This window comes from Mustela lutreola, chromosome 8, assembly GCF_030435805.1.
Source record: "Mustela lutreola isolate mMusLut2 chromosome 8, mMusLut2.pri, whole genome shotgun sequence".
Classification (NCBI taxonomy): Eukaryota; Metazoa; Chordata; class Mammalia; order Carnivora; family Mustelidae; genus Mustela; species Mustela lutreola.
In genome coordinates, this window is record NC_081297.1 from 65,733,796 (window position 1) to 65,750,465 (window position 16,670).

At 55.3% G+C, this 16,670-nt stretch overlaps 1 protein-coding gene across 11 annotated transcripts in view; it reads left to right on the top strand.

Moving 5' to 3' along the window:
* The first annotated feature begins 1,679 nt into the window (after positions 1–1,679).
* KMT2D (lysine methyltransferase 2D) overlaps positions 1,680–16,670 on the top strand; it is a 39,881-nt gene continuing 24,890 nt past the window's right edge. For 8 of the 11 annotated variants that reach the window (XM_059185471.1, XM_059185476.1, XM_059185481.1 and 5 more), the window contains exons 1-19: positions 1,680–2,873; positions 7,147–7,232; positions 7,480–7,606; positions 7,789–8,012; positions 8,137–8,246; positions 8,427–8,589; positions 8,851–9,016; positions 9,117–9,231; positions 9,370–9,527; positions 9,715–9,860; positions 9,987–11,711; positions 11,805–12,913; positions 13,381–13,494; positions 13,847–13,957; positions 14,583–14,687; positions 15,697–15,878; positions 16,046–16,210; positions 16,302–16,411; positions 16,513–16,560. In XM_059185471.1, coding sequence (XP_059041454.1) covers positions 7,184–7,232; positions 7,480–7,606; positions 7,789–8,012; positions 8,137–8,246; positions 8,427–8,589; positions 8,851–9,016; positions 9,117–9,231; positions 9,370–9,527; positions 9,715–9,860; positions 9,987–11,711; positions 11,805–12,913; positions 13,381–13,494; positions 13,847–13,957; positions 14,583–14,687; positions 15,697–15,878; positions 16,046–16,210; positions 16,302–16,411; positions 16,513–16,560 — 4,927 coding nt within the window. In that variant the 5' untranslated portion in view covers positions 1,680–2,873; positions 7,147–7,183. The remainder of the gene's footprint in view (positions 2,874–7,146; positions 7,233–7,479; positions 7,607–7,788; positions 8,013–8,136; positions 8,247–8,426; positions 8,590–8,850; positions 9,017–9,116; positions 9,232–9,369; positions 9,528–9,714; positions 9,861–9,986; positions 11,712–11,804; positions 12,914–13,380; positions 13,495–13,846; positions 13,958–14,582; positions 14,688–15,696; positions 15,879–16,045; positions 16,211–16,301; positions 16,412–16,512; positions 16,561–16,670) is intronic. The other 3 variants (XM_059185472.1, XM_059185474.1, XM_059185480.1) reach the window with 1 other exon arrangement.

Sequence of the window (16,670 nt, forward strand, 5' to 3'; positions counted from 1 at the left end):
AAGAAGGGGGAGTTGGAGAGGGAGAAGCAAGCTTCCCGCTGAGCAGGGAGCTGGATGCTATGCAGAGCTTCATCCCAAGACCCCAGGACCATGACCTGAGCTGAAGGCAGACACTTAACACCTGAGCCACCCAGGCATCTCTAAAGATTTTATTTTTAAGTAATCTCTACACCCAATGTAGGACTTGAACTTATAACCCCGAGATAGGGTCACATGCTCTACCAACCGAGCCAGCCAGGTGCTCCCATTTCCCTACTTCTATCTCCGTTAATTTATTCAGTATAGCTGGGACATGTGCGGGGTCACTGTTGGGACTTTTTTGCTGAACTAGACCTGCATGGTCAGAGCGGGTTATATGATGCCACTGTGTGGCTAGCACAGGATATGCTTAGTTCTGATCCCTCCTATGAACCTGGCTGGTCTGTAGGGATTTAGGTTTTCTGCACTGTCCAATTTGGAAGCTACAATTTGCATAGTTTAATTTAGTATTAAAATTAAACAAAAAGTTCCTCAGTTGCACCACCTACATTTCAAAGTGCTCAACAGCTACATGTGGCTAAGCCAAATTAGACAGTGTAGCTATACTGCATTTCCATCATTGCAGAAAATACTGTTGGACAGCACTGTAAACCCTTTCCCACAAAACCAGCCCTGTACATGATTTGCCTCTTTCTCCACATCCTTAAAAAATTTTTTTTCTGATATATAAATATATACAATCTTAGGAAAAACATGGCCATTGGTTTGAATCATGGAGGTCACCCGACGTGGTTCACTGGGAAATTTTACCTATTTAGCCTCAATCTCATCTTCATAGACTTAATTCCACGTAGTTCATAATGAGGGTGAGAAATAACTAAGAATATATAAAGTATCTAGCACGTAGTTAATTTGTCTCCTTCTGGTCATCCGTGGTTACAGCTAATGCAGAAAAGGCATTCCAATCCCATCTCACCCAGACTTATGGGTGGGTGGGGGGGAATGTCTGCAAGTAGTGTTTTGGTTTCTTGTCTAGAGTAACAGCACTCCGGCCAGGTAGCAGCAAGGCTCCAAGGTACATCCCCTCTGTTTACTAAAAAAGGGGACACAGGGCCTGAAGGTCCCGAGGGAAAGACTGGGGTTAGGAATGGGAGCACCCAGGAAAGGAAGGAAACTCCACATTTATGTTTTGATGGGGGAGGTGTGTGTGGTGATTCTGGGGGCACTGGCTCTTCTTTCCTCACGAGGGGTTCTGAAAGGTAGAAAGAACGAATAGGGACTTGTCCCGCTTTCCTTCGGGCCCCCGGACGTGGCAAGAACCCACCCATTGCAGCGCCAGGCGCCTTGCCTCACTTTCTCCATTTGCGGACTCCAGTTCCCAGGATGCAGAGCAGCGGCCAATCTCCTGGCTCTTCTTCCATCCCCCTCCCGCGAAAGATTGCCCCTGGCCAAGGCAAGGGGGTAGGTGCTTTCAGGGACCGAGAACTGCAAGGAAACGGAACTAGAAAGTGCCCGGAGTCCTAGTTTCACCAGCCGGGCAGTGAAGGAGACAGGTCCAGGGCCGGGGTGCAGAGGAGGGGGGCTTCTTTCCCACGTGTCTGCACGGTGGCCGGCCCGGCGCAGTCGGGGTTAACCCGAGGCGGAGGGATCCCGCAGCGTGTGCGTAGAACTGCAGAGTCACAACCTTTCCTCCGAGAGGGCCGTATCCCTCCGCCGCTCCGCTCCAACACAAAATAGGGCCGCGTCTTCTCCTTTCTCCGCTTCTCGAGTGGGGTTCCCCAGGCAAAAGGCCCCCCCGGATCTCGCGCCGGAGGCTTCCTGAATCTCCACGACCGCTGCCGAGATCTTGGGCCAGGAAATAGCCCCTTCGCAGGAACCACCCTACCGGCCGAACAGGAGGCGGAGGGGGGGAGGCGGAGCGGCGCCGCGCTGCACTACTTTCCTCTCCGGTTGCAAATGGCTGCCTCGTTCCCCACTTTCCGCTCAGTTTCCTGACCCCCCGGTGCCGGGAGCCGGGGTTGGGCCATGCACCTCTAGGCCCCCCGCGATCACAGCCAGCCGGGGGTCGAGGGGGTGCCGCCGATCAGAGCCGGCCAGGCCGGGGGCGGGGCAGCTCCCGAGGCCAGAGGGGAAGGGAGGCGAGCGCAGGGCCTGGAGCGGCCGGAGGGGAGCGGGCAGAGGGCTCGCACCGCCCGCCCCTTCCTCTTCCTCGCCCACCTACCCTCCTCCCTTCCCCGGGGGGGAGCAGAAGGTGGGGGGCTCGAAGCCTCAGAGGGCAAACGCTCGGGGTCGAGGAGCCCGGCGTTGGGTGTGTGTCAGGTTCAGCCCCGCGGCCCCGCCGGCTCCGCGTCGCCGTAGCTCGCGCGGCCCCGGGGCGCCGGCCCGGGCGGGGAGAGGGACTCGGCGCTTCAGCGAGGGTCTCACGTTCCATCCGGGCCCGGCGCGGGGCGGCGCGGCATTCCTTCCGGGCTGCTGGGGAGGCGCCTCGACGTTCCATCTGGAGAGCCTCGACGTTCCGCCCGAGCCCGGCGCGGGCGGCCGGGGCGCTGGCCCGGCCCTAGGACTGAGAGGCCGCCCGGCGACGCGGATGCGGAGCCTGCTCGCCCAAGATCAAAGCCACCGGTGCTCTCTTTGTGTCCGCTCGGGATTCGCCGCCCTGGGGCTGTCCATGGAAACCTAAACTGCTGGAACCCGAGGCAGAGAACCCCTCTTTGGCGTCTTGCTTTTTTGGGGGGAGGAGAGTGGCCACTCCGACCTGGATTTACCGTTCTTGGCCCCCCTAAGCCCCCCCGTGCGGGGGGCGGCTGTGATCGCTCTGGCGGTTGGAGGTCGGGGAGCGGCCCGGGCTCTGGCCATGTTCTCGGATGAAGATTTCTGGATCGCCCTGTGAAGAGGTGAGTGAAGTCTGCCCGGCCAGGGCCCAGAAAGGGTTGGACTGGGGGCATAGCCAGATGGACTATCTTGGCCTGAGCTGGCCTTTAGGTTGGAGAAAGGGGTGCCAGAGCTGAGGAGGGTTCCTTTGGCAAGGTCTGTCAAGGGAACCTGAGCCAGTCGCTGTGGCAGAACTGAGGCAGAACTGAGGCCTGGTGTCTGGGGTGTGCCTCTTTAAAGACTGGGGGTTCAGGGAACCACGGGAGTTTGGGAACCTGGCCAGATCGCCTTTCTGCCTGTTTATTTTTGTGTTGGGGGGAAGCTCTGCTAAACTAGGACCCAGGCCCTGATGCCAGCACCAATCCCAGTTGGCTGCTTCTCCCTCAGGGTTCCTTGTGGGCCTTGGGAACAGAACAACTTTAAGAGGGAGGATAGAGTGCCACTGCCAGGTCAGACTTACTGCCAGGTTGGACTTTAAGGTTGTTCTTGCCCATCGGGGCACCCAGAAGCAGGGTCTGGGAGACTCCAGGAACCCTAGATCTTTCACCAGGCCTTATTTGACTCTGCAGAGGGTAGAGTGTGTGGAAATTGACTAGTGTGAGGAAGGGGGTGGCTGGGGCAAGAAGGAGGCGGGGCTGGGGTCAGCTCTGGCCTTGCTGTTCAACTTTAAACTGCCCCTGCCTGGCAAAGTGACCCCAGCGAGGCCTAGTGCTGTCTTAGCCTGCTTTACCTCCCCTCCTCTGGGGATGGACATAATCTCTAGGGGATTATAGAGGAGGCCGTTGAGATTTGCTCCCTGCGAATGTGGGCTGCAAAAAATGGCTTTTGTCTCCCGCTTTCTCTGGGCCTGGTGTGGAGAGCTGTTGCCTGTAAGTCTCTGGCCAGTCCCACAGGCCCCTCCCAGATCTTTCCAACCCTTTTCAATCAGGGAATGTTAACTGGTCCTCTGATCCTGTCCCAAGGCTGCAGAATAGGGTGGCCTGTCTCTCTTTAGAGGAGAAATGACCAGATCAGAGTTGTTTCTGCTGAAGCCTGTGTTTCCAACCCTGGCAGGAGGTGTTGGGGAGAAGGGGTGTGTATGTGAGTGTATGAAGGGTGCAGCATGAGCCTCATGCCTCTGGGCCCTGGGCTGGGACAGCCCCTCTCACAGCTGTCATGCTGCCCAGCAGGGATTTGCCTGGTGTGTTTTGCTCCCTCACTCCACTGTCTCTAACATACATATGCTAGATCCCTTCCAGCCTGGTCTTGGAAAGGAGAAAATAGGGATTTTGCTCTTGAAAGACTTCTGGGTGATAACCCTGAGGGTGAGATGTACTGTAGAGGTAGTGGAATGAGACTAGCTGTCACCCATGCTCTCTGCCCCTGCCTCCTCAGGAGCGTCCCTTCTGTTGTCTGTTCCCAGAGAACTTCCTTAGGAGGGACCTCTCCTTGTTAGCTTGGCTAACCCCAGGATGACCCAGAGACAGTCCAGAGGGTCCACAGGGCCAGTGTTGCCATTTGGATTCTTAATGGAGGGCCGGCCCAAAATGGGGGTGGGGAGAGGTGTGGTTTGATTCTCAGGCTGGGAACCAGGAAGTCCTGAGTCCTACAGAAGAGCTGTTCACTCAAGGGCCTGTTTCAGCCTTTCACCTCTCCAAGTCTCCATTTCCCCTTTGGCTGGGAAAATGGAGTTAAAGCTATGGGTCTGGGATGGAGGCAGAGGGAAGAGTGGATTGAGATGAACCCATTTCTCCTTCCTTACTATTTTGGGCCTCTTAGGCCCAGGACTAAGAGAAGTGGAAGCCAGCACAGTTTTACTCCCTAGATCTGTGCTTGTCTGGGATCTCTAGTTCCCCAGAGGAAGGCTAGGTAGGCATTAACCCAATTTAGATCCAAGGGGAAAAACCTTTGGAGGGTGTGTGTGTGTGTGTGTGTGGTTTATAGCTGTGAAGGATGGGACAGGGGAACCTGTGGTCTTTATTTGTTTTGATCCATTCAGGGACCTGGGACTCAGCATTGGGGTGCAGGTGCTAGACTGCGGGGGTAGAGAAATGGAGCCCAGGCTTCTTGGAGGGACCCCTAGATTCTTTTTGGTACAGCTTGGAGGACATTATACTCTTTGCTTCTTGGTCTGTCTTCCATGGCCCCATGAATGAGGCTCTGGCTTTGGAGGATATTGGTACTCTATCTTCCAAGGTTGGACAAAGGTGGTTTCTGTACCTCCCCGAGCAGTACCTCCCCTTACCAGCTTGAGAGGGCTGCGCTCGGGGGAGGGCAGAGGAATTTGTCCCTCTGGCCTTGTGTGAGGCAGTCCTCCTCCCACCTCCTATATTATCACTGTTGCTTTTTATTTCTTACTGTTTGTGACTCCTTTGGCCTTAACTTTGAGAGCAGAGCTGGTGGAGGATCTTTGGGGCATGTAGTGGTAAGGTACAGTAAGATGCACACATTTAGGCAACTTTGAAGTCTCTGGGTGTGGTCAGGCCTTGAAGGACTCAATAGGAAGAGGGGCCTGGCTGGTGCCCTGCCTTCCAACCCCTGCTTCCCAGCAGTGGCTTCTAAGGGCCCCTTGAAGTTCCAGAGCAACTTTTCTGTGGGCTGGCCAGATGACCAACCTACTTTCCTTTCAGGGGTGGTTGTGTGGCAGGTTTGGGAAAGAGATGACCTGGGAAAGGAAGTAACATTGTATCTTTCTCAATCTAGTAGATTCTGATAGTGGGGCGGGGTGGGGGGGGGATAAAATTTCTTTTCCTGTGATAAGTCACAGAAGGTGCATTGCCAGTCTTTGGAAATGGAGTGTGAGCTCAGAGAAAGAGGATTGATAATTGTGGTTCTTGGGAAATTGATTTACCAATCCTGGCCACCTGTGAGGGTTCCCCATCTCATCTGCCCCCGTCACTCAACCCCAGTGGCCAACCACTGGGGTGTTTGGTTTGGGAAGAGACACTTGTCCTTACTAAGATTTGTGTGATCCCTCTAGTTAAATAAGAGGAGTGGAAAAGATGGGAGAGATAAATTTCTCAAACTTTTATTTAGAGTTATTTTAGGGATTTCCCCCTTCCTGTGCATACCACTCCCCCCAGTCCTTTGGAACACTATGCTTTCTTTCTCTGCTTAAACCATTACTCTTCCTATTAAGAGCTACAGGCACCTATCCCTTTCTTCCTTCTTCTGTAAGATGTCTTTTTTCCTCACCTCTGTAACTCTTCACTTCTCTCTTTTTTGTACTGTGCTTAGTTCCCTCTGGAGTTTAGGAAAATATGCCCAAAAGGTGGGTCTCAACCTTCTTAGGTATAACTTTAGTGTGTTTCATTTGGATTGATATAGGCAGGCATATTGTAGAAGAGGGGACCGTTACCCCTCACCCCCATAGTGTGTGTGGAAACCCTGCTTGGCGGAAGAGGAAGGAAGCTAGTCTGCTCTGCTGTGTCCTCCCTGGTTTAGAACTCCTCCAAGTGGTGGTGTGCTTCCTGAGACTACAACTCCCAGCATGCCTTAGCCTCAGGCCTGGCTACACATGCTCAGTAACTCTTAAGGCCCACTTCTGTTAACTACTAGGGACATCTGAGGAGGAAGGGCAGTTGGCGTTGCTAAGGGCAACGACCTGAGGCCTTCAGGCTGGGTGAGATCCTGAGCTCAGTCACAGCAGGGGTCTGAGCTGGATTTGGATAGGCAGTCCGGTGGGGGGAAATTGGGGAGTTTCTTCTGTTGTGATTGGGATCTCCTGGTTGAAACCAGTGGAAGTGGGAGAGATCATCCCTAGCTGGGCTTTAGTTTCAGTAATGTATTCTCCATCCTACAAGGCCTCAGACTCTATCTCTGGGAGAGGGATTTTGACTGGACTAAGACTTTCTGGGTTATGGCTACCCTTGGGTTAGCACTGACATACCTCTAGGATGGTAGCTGACTTGAGATCCGAGGAAAAACTCCAGGGAATAGGGCCCACCAGGAGCCAAGAACTCAGACATGAGGCAAAGGGTGGTACTAGATATAGATTGGATGTGCTTCTAGTTGGATGCTCTTACCCTGGGAATTCTTATGCAGGAGGTAGGAAGGGGGAGAGGGGAGTGGATCTCCTGAGAATCCAGAGTAGGAGAATAGGGTATGAGTTTATCTGGGAAAGAAGGAAGGCAGTGGGATAAGGATTAGGGAGAAAGACCTTCCTTGTCCTTAGAACAGGAATTTGTAGGTATAGCTTTTCTCGGCTTTCTGTAAAGTCTAGTTAGCAATAGCTGTTTTCCTTCTAGGATTCTGGGGAAAGTGTTTAGTTGGGAAGACTTACTATACATGTAGATCTTTTATTTTTGGCTCTGACAGGTCTCCCCGAGAGGGCCCTGCCCAGTCGGAGAGAGGGATGGACAGCCAGAAGCCGCCTGGTGAGGATAAAGATTCAGAACCGGCAGGTGAGTAGGGCAAATTCTGCATTTGCTGGTAGCCTTCTGCCCTCCCCAGGCAACCTTAGGTTTCAGGAGCTAAGTCTGTGTAATAGATGGGTAATTGAAGGACTTTGTTCTTTGGAACAAAAGGCAAATTGCCATCACTGTGATCCACCAAGGGTTTTGGTTACTCTCATGGATCTGATGGGTGGACTAACATCACACAGAGGATGAGGCTGGATGTATGCTTATGTTTCTCTGTCTGTTCATTCAGCTGATGGACCTGCGGCCTCTGAGGAGTCAGGCACCACTGAGGCAGACCTTCCCAACCCGCATGTGGGGGAGGTCTCTGTGCCCAATTCTGGCGGTCCTAGGCTTCAGGATCCTCCCCAGGACTGCAGGTAACTAATTTGGGAAAATGAGGATATAAGGGCACACAAAGATTTGATTTGAGGGTCTCAGCTTTTAAGGAGGAAGATTGAGGAAGATGAGTGTTTGGGAATTAGGCATGCCAATTCACGGGGCTGTTAGGGTCACCTTTGGGCAGGGGCCTGCGATGGTGCTGACGCTTGTGTGTCCACAGTGGGGGTCCAGCGCGGCGTTGTGCTCTCTGTAACTGTGGGGAGCCCAGTCTACATGGGCAGCGGGAACTACGGCGCTTTGAGTTGCCATTTGACTGGCCCCAGTGTCCAGTGGTGTCCCCTGGGGGGAACCCAGGGCCCAACGAGGCAGCGCTGCCTAGTGAGGACCTGTCACAGATCGGTTTCCCTGAGGGCCTGACACCTGCCCACCTAGGAGAACCTGGAGGTAAGTGAGGGGAAGAGGGGTAGCTGACTTGGGTGGCAAAGGGGGTAAGGGCTGGCTGGTCCTGAGCCAGTGATTACCTTTTTGCTAACTCTGTCCTTTCTGTTTACCCCTTTCCATTATACAGGGTCCTGCTGGGCTCACCATTGGTGTGCTTCGTGGTCGGCAGGCGTATGGGGGCAGGAGGGCCCAGAACTATGTGGTGTGGACAAGGCCATCTTCTCAGGGATCTCACAGGTGGGGCTGGGGCCAAGAGATTGTGTAGGCAAAGGGCAGAGCGAGCAGGGCCAGTGGGCTTGTGAGAGGGTAGGGTGAGAAGGGCAGTGGGTAGGTGGAGGCGGAGCTGGTGCCTGATCTGTTGCTCTGGAGAGAGCCGGGAGGGGGTGGTAGCCTGACACTCTGTCTCCAACCTGGCAGCGCTGCTCCCACTGCACCAGGTTCGGTGCCTCCATCCCTTGCCGCTCGCCTGGATGTCCACGGCTTTACCACTTCCCCTGTGCGACTGCCAGCGGTTCCTTCTTGTCCATGAAAACACTGCAGCTGCTATGCCCAGAGCACAGTGAGGGGGCTGCACATCTGGGTAAGAAGCCCTGCCCTCTGGCCGTAGGGCACATGAGGGGGCCATGTGTTCCCCCCGGGGCTTTGTGCTCTGCAGAGCACCGTCTGTATGCCTCACTAGAATAGAGGGGGGCTCTGTGAGCACAGGGACTTCTTGCCTGTCTTCCTTACGGTGGTGTTCCTGGTTCATTCTGTGTCTCCGGAATGCCTGATGGAGAGAGCGCTCTGCTGAGTCCTGCAAGGAACCGATAGCTGACCCATGTCCTCTGTCTTCCTGCTCCAGAGGAGGCTCGCTGTGCAGTATGTGAGGGGCCCGGGGAATTGTGTGACCTGTTCTTCTGCACCAGTTGTGGGCATCACTATCACGGGGCCTGCCTGGACACTGCTCTTACTGCCCGCAAGCGTGCTGGGTGGCAGTGCCCTGAGTGCAAAGTGTGCCAAGCCTGCAGGTAAGACAAGGGGGCCAGGAGAGAACCCTCAGGTGAAGCAGGAGTTAGGGTTGAAAATAAGGGGAGGTGGGACCCTGTTGTGTGCCCCATGTTCCTGCAGGAAACCTGGGAATGACTCTAAGATGTTGGTCTGTGAGACATGCGACAAAGGATACCACACTTTCTGCCTAAAACCACCAATGGAGGAACTGCCTGCTCACTCTTGGAAGTGCAAGGTGACTGTCCCCCCAAGCCGGCCGTCCTCCCCTAACTCTGCCTTCTACAACCTCCTGTTTCTGTGTTGTGCAGAGTCCTGCGCTCTTTTCCGGGCTGCTCTCTGACCAGTGCCTGTTTCACCTGCTTACTCCCCCTAGGCATGCCGGGTATGCCGGGCCTGTGGGGCAGGCTCAGCCGAGCTGAATCCCAACTCTGAGTGGTTTGAAAACTACTCACTGTGTCACCGCTGTCACAAAGCCCAGGGAGGACAGCTTATTGGTTCTGTTGCTGAGCAGCATCGCCCCACCTGTAGCAGGTAAATGGACCAGAAGAGAGAGAGTTGGGGGGTTTGGAAGTACTGAGATCTGCAGGGGACATGTGACTTTGAGAGGAGAGCCCCAAGGTGGGCAGTAGGATCCACAGGATTCACACCTCGCTCCAGGGTGCTCTGTAGTGACTGAGAATTGACAAGAGCCGTGGTGTACCCTCTGTACCCTCTGCAGGTTCTCACCCTCAGAGCCTGGCGATACCCCCACCGATGAACCTGAAGCTCTGTATGTTACATGCCAAGGGCAGCCAAAGGGTGGGCACGTGACCTCCATGCAACCCAAGGAACCGGGGCCCCTGCATTGTGAAGCCAAACCACTAGGTGAGTGGGGTTTGCGGGTCCTTGAAAGTGATTCCTGTCTGTTCTGTGGCAAGGGGTGGTGTCTGCTTTGCCTACTCTGTGCAGTGGAGCTGGGCTAGGTGGGAACATAGTGTGTTATGTCTGCAGGGAGAGCAGGGGCCCAACTTGAGCCCCGGTTGGAGGGCCCCCTAAACGAGGAGATGCCACTGCTGCCCCCACCTGAGGAGTCACCCCTGTCCCCACCACCTGAGGAATCGCCCACATCCCCTCCACCGGAGGCATCGCGCCTGTCCCCACCACCAGAGGAATCACCCCTCTCTCCACCGCCTGAGGAGTCTCCTCTGTCTCCTCCACCTGAATCATCACCTTTTTCTCCACTGGAGGAGTCACCGTTCTCTCCACCAGAGGAGTCACCCCCATCTCCTCCACTTGAGACACCCCTGTCTCCACCGCCTGAAGCGTCACCCCTGTCCCCACCATTTGAAGAGTCTCCCCTTTCTCCCCCACCTGAGGAGTTGCCCACTTCCCCACCACCTGAAGCATCTCGCCTCTCTCCACCTCCTGAGGAGTCACCCATGTCTCCTCCACCTGAAGAGTCACCTATGTCTCCACCGCCTGAGGCATCGCGTCTGTTCCCACCATTTGAAGAATCACCCCTTTCCCCGCCGCCAGAGGAGTCTCCCCTCTCGCCACCACCTGAGGCATCACGTCTGTCCCCACCACCTGAGGACTCGCCCATGTCCCCACCACCTGAAGACTCACCTATGTCCCCCCCACCTGAGGTATCATGCCTGTCCTCCCTGCCTGAGGTGTCACGCCTGTCCCCACCACCTGAGGAATCTCCCCTGTCCCCACCACCTGAGGAGGCTCCTACGTCCCCTCCACCCGAGGCTTCACGCCTATTCCCACCACCTGAGGACTCACCCACTTCCCCGCCTCCTGACGACTCGCCTGCTTCTCCACCCCCGGAGGACTTACTTGTGACCCTACCGCTAGAGGAGTCATCCCTGTTGCCACTGCCTGAGGAGCCACGACTCTGCCCCCAGCCTGAGGAGCCGTGCCTGTCCCCTCGGCCTGAGGAGCCCCACCTCTCCCCTCAGCCTGAGGAGCCCCACCTCTCCCCTCGGCCTGAGGAGCCGCACCTGTCCCCTCGGCCTGAGGAGCCCCGCCTGTCCCCTGTACTTGAGGAACCATGCCTGTCCCCCGCGCCTGAGGAGCTGTGTCTATCCCCTTGGCTTGAGCCGCGTCTGTCCCCCCGGCCTGAGAAGCCATGCCTGTCCCCTACCCCTGAGGAGCTGCACCTGTCCCCTGGGCCTGAGGAGCTGCACCTGTCCCCTGGGCCTGAGGAGCTGCACCTGTCCCCTGGGCCTGAGGAGCCTTGTCTGTCTCCCCGGCCTGAGGAGCCATGCCTGTCCCCCCGGCCTGAGGAGCCACGCCTGTCCCCCCGGCCTGAGGAGCCATGCCTGTCCCCCGTGCCTGAGGAGCCGCAGCTGTCCCCTGTGCCTGAGGAGCTGCGCCTGTCCCTTGGGTCTGAGGAGCCGTGCCTGTCCCCCCGGCCAGAGGAGCCACGACTGTCCCCCCGGCCTGAGGAGTTGCGCCTGTCCCCCCAGTGCAAGGAGTTGGGCCTGTCCCCCCAGACTAAGGAACTGCGCCTGTCCCCTCGACCTGAAGAGCCCCCTGAGGAGCCGGGCCTATGTCCTGCACCTGAGGAATCGCCCTTGTTCCTCCCACCTGGGGAGCCACCTTTATCCCCCTTGCTTGGAGAGCCGACCCTGTCTGAGCCTGGGGAACCACCTCTGTCCCCCCTACCGGAGGAGTTGCGGGTGTCCCCATCCGGGGAGCCATCCCTGTCACCTCAGCTGATGCCACCAGGTAAGGGGAAGTTAGTAACCCTTTATCTGGGACAGTCTTAATTCTTTATGGCACATCTAATCTAAGAGCCTCTCTTTTTCTCGTTCTCTCCAGATCCTCTTCCTCCTCCGCTCTCACCCATTATCACAGCTGTGGCCCCGCCGGCTCTGTCTCCTTTGGGGGAGTTAGAGTACCCCTTTGGTGCCAAAGGGGACAGTGACCCTGAGTCGCCGTTGGCTGCCCCCATCCTTGAGACGCCCATCAGCCCCCCACCAGAAGCTAACTGCACTGACCCTGAGCCTGTACCCCCTATGATCCTTCCCCCATCTCCAGGCTCCCCGGTGGGACCAGCCTCTCCCATCCTGATGGAGCCACTTCCCTCTCGGTGTTCTCCACTCCTGCAGCATTCCCCGCCTCCCCCAAATTCCCCTCCTTCCCAGTGCTCTCTTCCTGCTCTGCCACTGTCCATTCCCTCCCCACTGAGTCCCATGGAGAAGGCAGTGGAGGTCTCAGAGGAGGCTGAGCCACATGAGATGGAGACTGAGAAAGTCCCAGAGCCTGAGTGTCCAGCCTTGGAACCCAGCCCTACTAGTCCTCTCCCCTCCCCCATGGGGAACCTGTCCTGCCCTGCGCCCAGCCCTGCCCCACCTCTGGATGACTTCTCTGGTCTGGGGGAAGACACAGCCCCCCTGGATGGGACTGACACTCCTGGTTCACAGCCAGAGGCTGGACAGACCCCTGGCAGCTTGGCTAGTGAACTTAAGGGTTCCCCTGTGCTCCTGGACCCCGAGGAGCTGGCCCCTGTGACCCCTATGGAGGTCTATGGCCCAGAAGGCAAGCAGGCAGGGCAGGGTTCACCCTGTGAAGAGCAAGAGGAGCCACGTATCCCAGTGGCCCCTACCCCACCCACTCTCATCAAGTCCGACATCGTTAATGAGATTTCTAATCTGAGCCAGGGTGATGCCAGTGCCAGTTTTCCTGGCTCAGAGCCCCTACTAGGCTCTCCCGACCCCGAGGGGGGCGGCTCCTTGTCCATGGAGCTGGGGGTATCTACAGACGTTAGTCCAGCCCGAGATGAGGGCTCCCTGCGGCTCTGTACTGACTCGCTGCCAGAGACTGATGACTCGCTACTGTGTGATGCCGGGACAGCTATTGGCGGAGGCAAAGCTGAGGGGGACAAGGGGAGGCGGCGCAGCTCCCCAGCTCGTTCCCGCATCAAACAGGTGAGAGACTCTCTGGCCGCTGGTTGTGGTCAGTGTGATGCCACTCTCAGGGGTGTGGTCCTGCGTCACTGTTAGCTTTCCACCTGGTTTATTGAATCGTAGACTCTCAGAGATCCTTTGGTTCATTCTGTAACTTCTATAAGGGGAATACTGATAGAGGGGGAGGTGAATTGTCCGGGTTCATGGTTACCCAGTAGGAGAGTAAGGACTAGAAATACAGGTCTCTCTAGCTACTGTTTTTCTCATTGTGCCATGTTGGCCACTCTTTCTCCTTGGGACAGGGGAATGGTTTGAGCTGGACTGAGAGCTTGGCTTTTCCCCTGCCCAGACTGGGACTCCTGGGCCTTATCACCTGTCATGCTCTGTCCACTCCTTTCCTCTCTCCCCGCCCCCCAAGCCCATGGAACCAACACCCTGTGGGATGACAAGCTCCTGACTTGCTGTAATCATCCTCTTCCATCACTCAGGGTCGCAGCAGTAGTTTCCCAGGAAGACGCCGGCCTCGTGGAGGAGCACATGGAGGACGTGGGAGAGGACGGGCCCGGCTAAAATCAACTACTTCTTCCATTGAGACTCTGGTAGTAAGGAGAGGTTTCCCATTTCCCAAACATGCTTCAGCTGGTCCCTTAAGGATTAAACACCCTTTAAATCCTGCCAGTCCCCTGCACGCTCACCTACCTACCTGCTAGCCTAGGGCCTGGCCAGCTCTGCCTGTGCTCCTTCTGTCCACCCGGCCCCCAGGCTTCTCTGAAATCTCTGCTGTCAGGCTGAGGCCCGGTTTGGGAGCTAGGGTGTTCTTCTGCTTCTTAGTCCTGGCTCCTGGCCTTCATCTTAGCCAGAGGTTCACGCGTCCTTCCCCCAACACCAAAGGGGAAAGCAGCTTAGTGGGGCGAGACCCAGCTGCCTCACTTGCCACAACTCTCTGCCTGTAAGGTTGCTGATATCGATAGCTCTCCCAGCAAAGAGGAGGAAGACGACGATGACGACACCATGCAAAATACTGTGGTTCTCTTCTCCAACACAGACAAGTTTGTCCTCATGCAGGTACTGTACCTGTCTGGTGTCCTGTCCTCAGCACTGAGACCTGGCCGACCCAGCAGTGGGTGTGCGTATTGCAGTGGGAGGGTAAATGAGGAAAACCAAACCAAGGACGTGCTTCTCTGGGGATAGTGAGATAATGAGAAAACAGTGAATCAGGATCATGGTGTGCATTTGTTTGTCCATCCATCAAATTTCTCTTTAGTGTCTTCTCTGAGCTTGGCACTGAGCTAGGATAGCAAGGGGTATAGCAGGGAAAAGGCAAGAAATGGTACCTGCCTTATTGAAGCTTGTGGTTTAGGGAGGTTCACGTACGTTCTTACCTGAATTATCTCAGAGCTCATAGACTTTTGTCAGATATGCTATTCTCTCATCCTGACTAGTCTTTACCTTTCTTATTTTCCTTTTACTTCTCCTTCCTTCTACCCATGTCAGGATGTACCAATTCAAATGGTACATGGTCATGGGCAGATGAGCAAGGCATGCTAGGAAGGAACAGGTTGGTGATGGCTAAGTGTTTGATGATGGGGTGTGGGACTCCCTCCTTTCAGATTAGTGTTGTAGTTGGTCTCTGGGACTGATTGAGATGAGGAGACTAGGTCATTGGGGTTTTTTTTGTGTGTTTCTCTAGGACATGTGCGTGGTATGTGGCAGCTTTGGCCGGGGGGCAGAGGGCCACCTTCTTGCCTGTTCCCAGTGTTCTCAGTGCTATCACCCTTATTGTGTCAACAGCAAGGTGAGTTCAAGGCCCAAGAAGCCTGGGCTAGGGAATGGAGTCAGTTACTTCTCATCTTAGGCCCCGGTTCTTATCATACTATCTTTTTTCTTTTTTTAAAAATTTGAGTAGAGTTGATACGTGGTCACACTATTTTTATTTTGTTTTATTTTACTTTATTTTTTAAGATTGTATTTATTTGTTTTGACAGAGATCATAAGTAGGCAGAGAGACAGGAGGAAGCAGGCTGCCTGCTGAGCAGAGAGCCCGATGTGGGGCTTGATCCCAGGACCCTGGGATCATGACCCGAGCCGAAGGCAGAGGCTTTAACCCACTGAGCCACCCAGGCGCCCCATGGTCACACTATTTAAAGTGGCTTTTGGTCATAGAATTTTCTTACCAGTTACTAGTGGTTATCAGACTCATCATGGGGCAAAGTACTCTGGAAATCATGGTGGTCTTTATTAAGTTTCTCAGTGGTAGACCATGATTTACTGGTATAATTTAATCTATTGTATAAGCTGGGAGAGCTTTACTAATAGGAAACGTGATATGGCCTGGAGATAAAGTATAAAATCAAAATCAGAAACAACGTGTGTACAAGGAGAAAGTACTGCTTTTGACCCAAGTGGGATCACTTGTTTTGGGGTTTTCATTGTTGTTAATTTAGAACTTGTTCACTGCTAACATTCATTAACTTTTAACAGTGGTAGGTTCTAAATGTTTAAGAAAAATTGGGGGAAATACAATCTGATTCTACCCAACAGTCTTTTTGTCTTTCTGGAGAGTTGGCTAGTGAGAGATGGTCATGAGGCAGTGGCTGGGTGAGGCTGTTCTCTGATTGGTGGCGATCCCCAAGAGCCTAAGTTTAGAACCATTGCTTTTGGGGACGAGTGTGCTCGGCATGGCCTTCCTGTGCTGAGATGAGCCCTGAGGTCCTTCAACCCTCCCATGGCATGTCCCACTTGCCCCGAGCAGTCTGCCCTGTCTTGTGTGTCCTACTCTGAGGAGTTGCTGTATCGTATACCAGATCACCAAGGTGATGCTGCTGAAGGGCTGGCGTTGTGTGGAGTGCATCGTGTGTGAGGTGTGTGGCCAAGCTTCGGACCCCTCACGCCTGCTGCTCTGTGATGACTGTGACATTAGCTACCACACATACTGCTTGGACCCGCCACTGCTCACTGTACCCAAGGGTGGCTGGAAGTGCAAGTGGTAAGGAGGCCTGGGCTCTTGAGGGGCCGGGGCCAGAGATGCTGGAGGGTTGGGATGTTGCTAACATGACAGAGCCTGGGTGTAGAAAGCCAGGGGCTGGTTGCTTCGGTGCCTCTGCTTGCCTTGGGCAGCTTAGGCGCTGAAGGCTGTGTGTCTGCTACCACCAGGTGTGTGTCCTGTATGCAGTGTGGGGCCGCCTCCCCTGGCTTCCACTGTGAATGGCAGAACAGTTATACACACTGCGGGCCCTGTGCCAGCCTGGTGACCTGCCCTATTTGTCATGCCCCATATGTGGAAGAGGACCTGCTCATCCAGTGCCGCCACTGTGAACGGTGAGGTTGCCCCCTTACCTCATAGAGGCCTTCTCCCTATTCTCCTCCTTGCGCTGTCTACATTTATTGCTTCCTGTCTCCTTTCCTACAGGTGGATGCATGCTGGCTGCGAGAGCCTCTTCACGGAAGACGATGTGGAGCAGGCTGCTGACGAGGGCTTTGACTGTGTCTCCTGCCAGCCCTACGTGGTAAAGCCTGCTGGTGAGTGCCAGGTGCTGGGGAGAGGGGCAAAGAGGTCAGGGCAGGGCTGCCTTGCTTTGGGGCAGGGCCTCAAGCGGCCTTGGTTTGCCTCTCTTCCACAGCGCCTGTTGCCCCCCCAGAGTTGGTGCCTATGAAGGTGAAAGAGCCAGGTGAGTCCCAGAAATCCCAAGTGCCAAGGTCCGGAGGAGACCCAGACACTGTCTGGTCTGGCTCTCACCAGCCACCCTCCACCCTGTCCCCACCAGCTTCATCTCCTCAT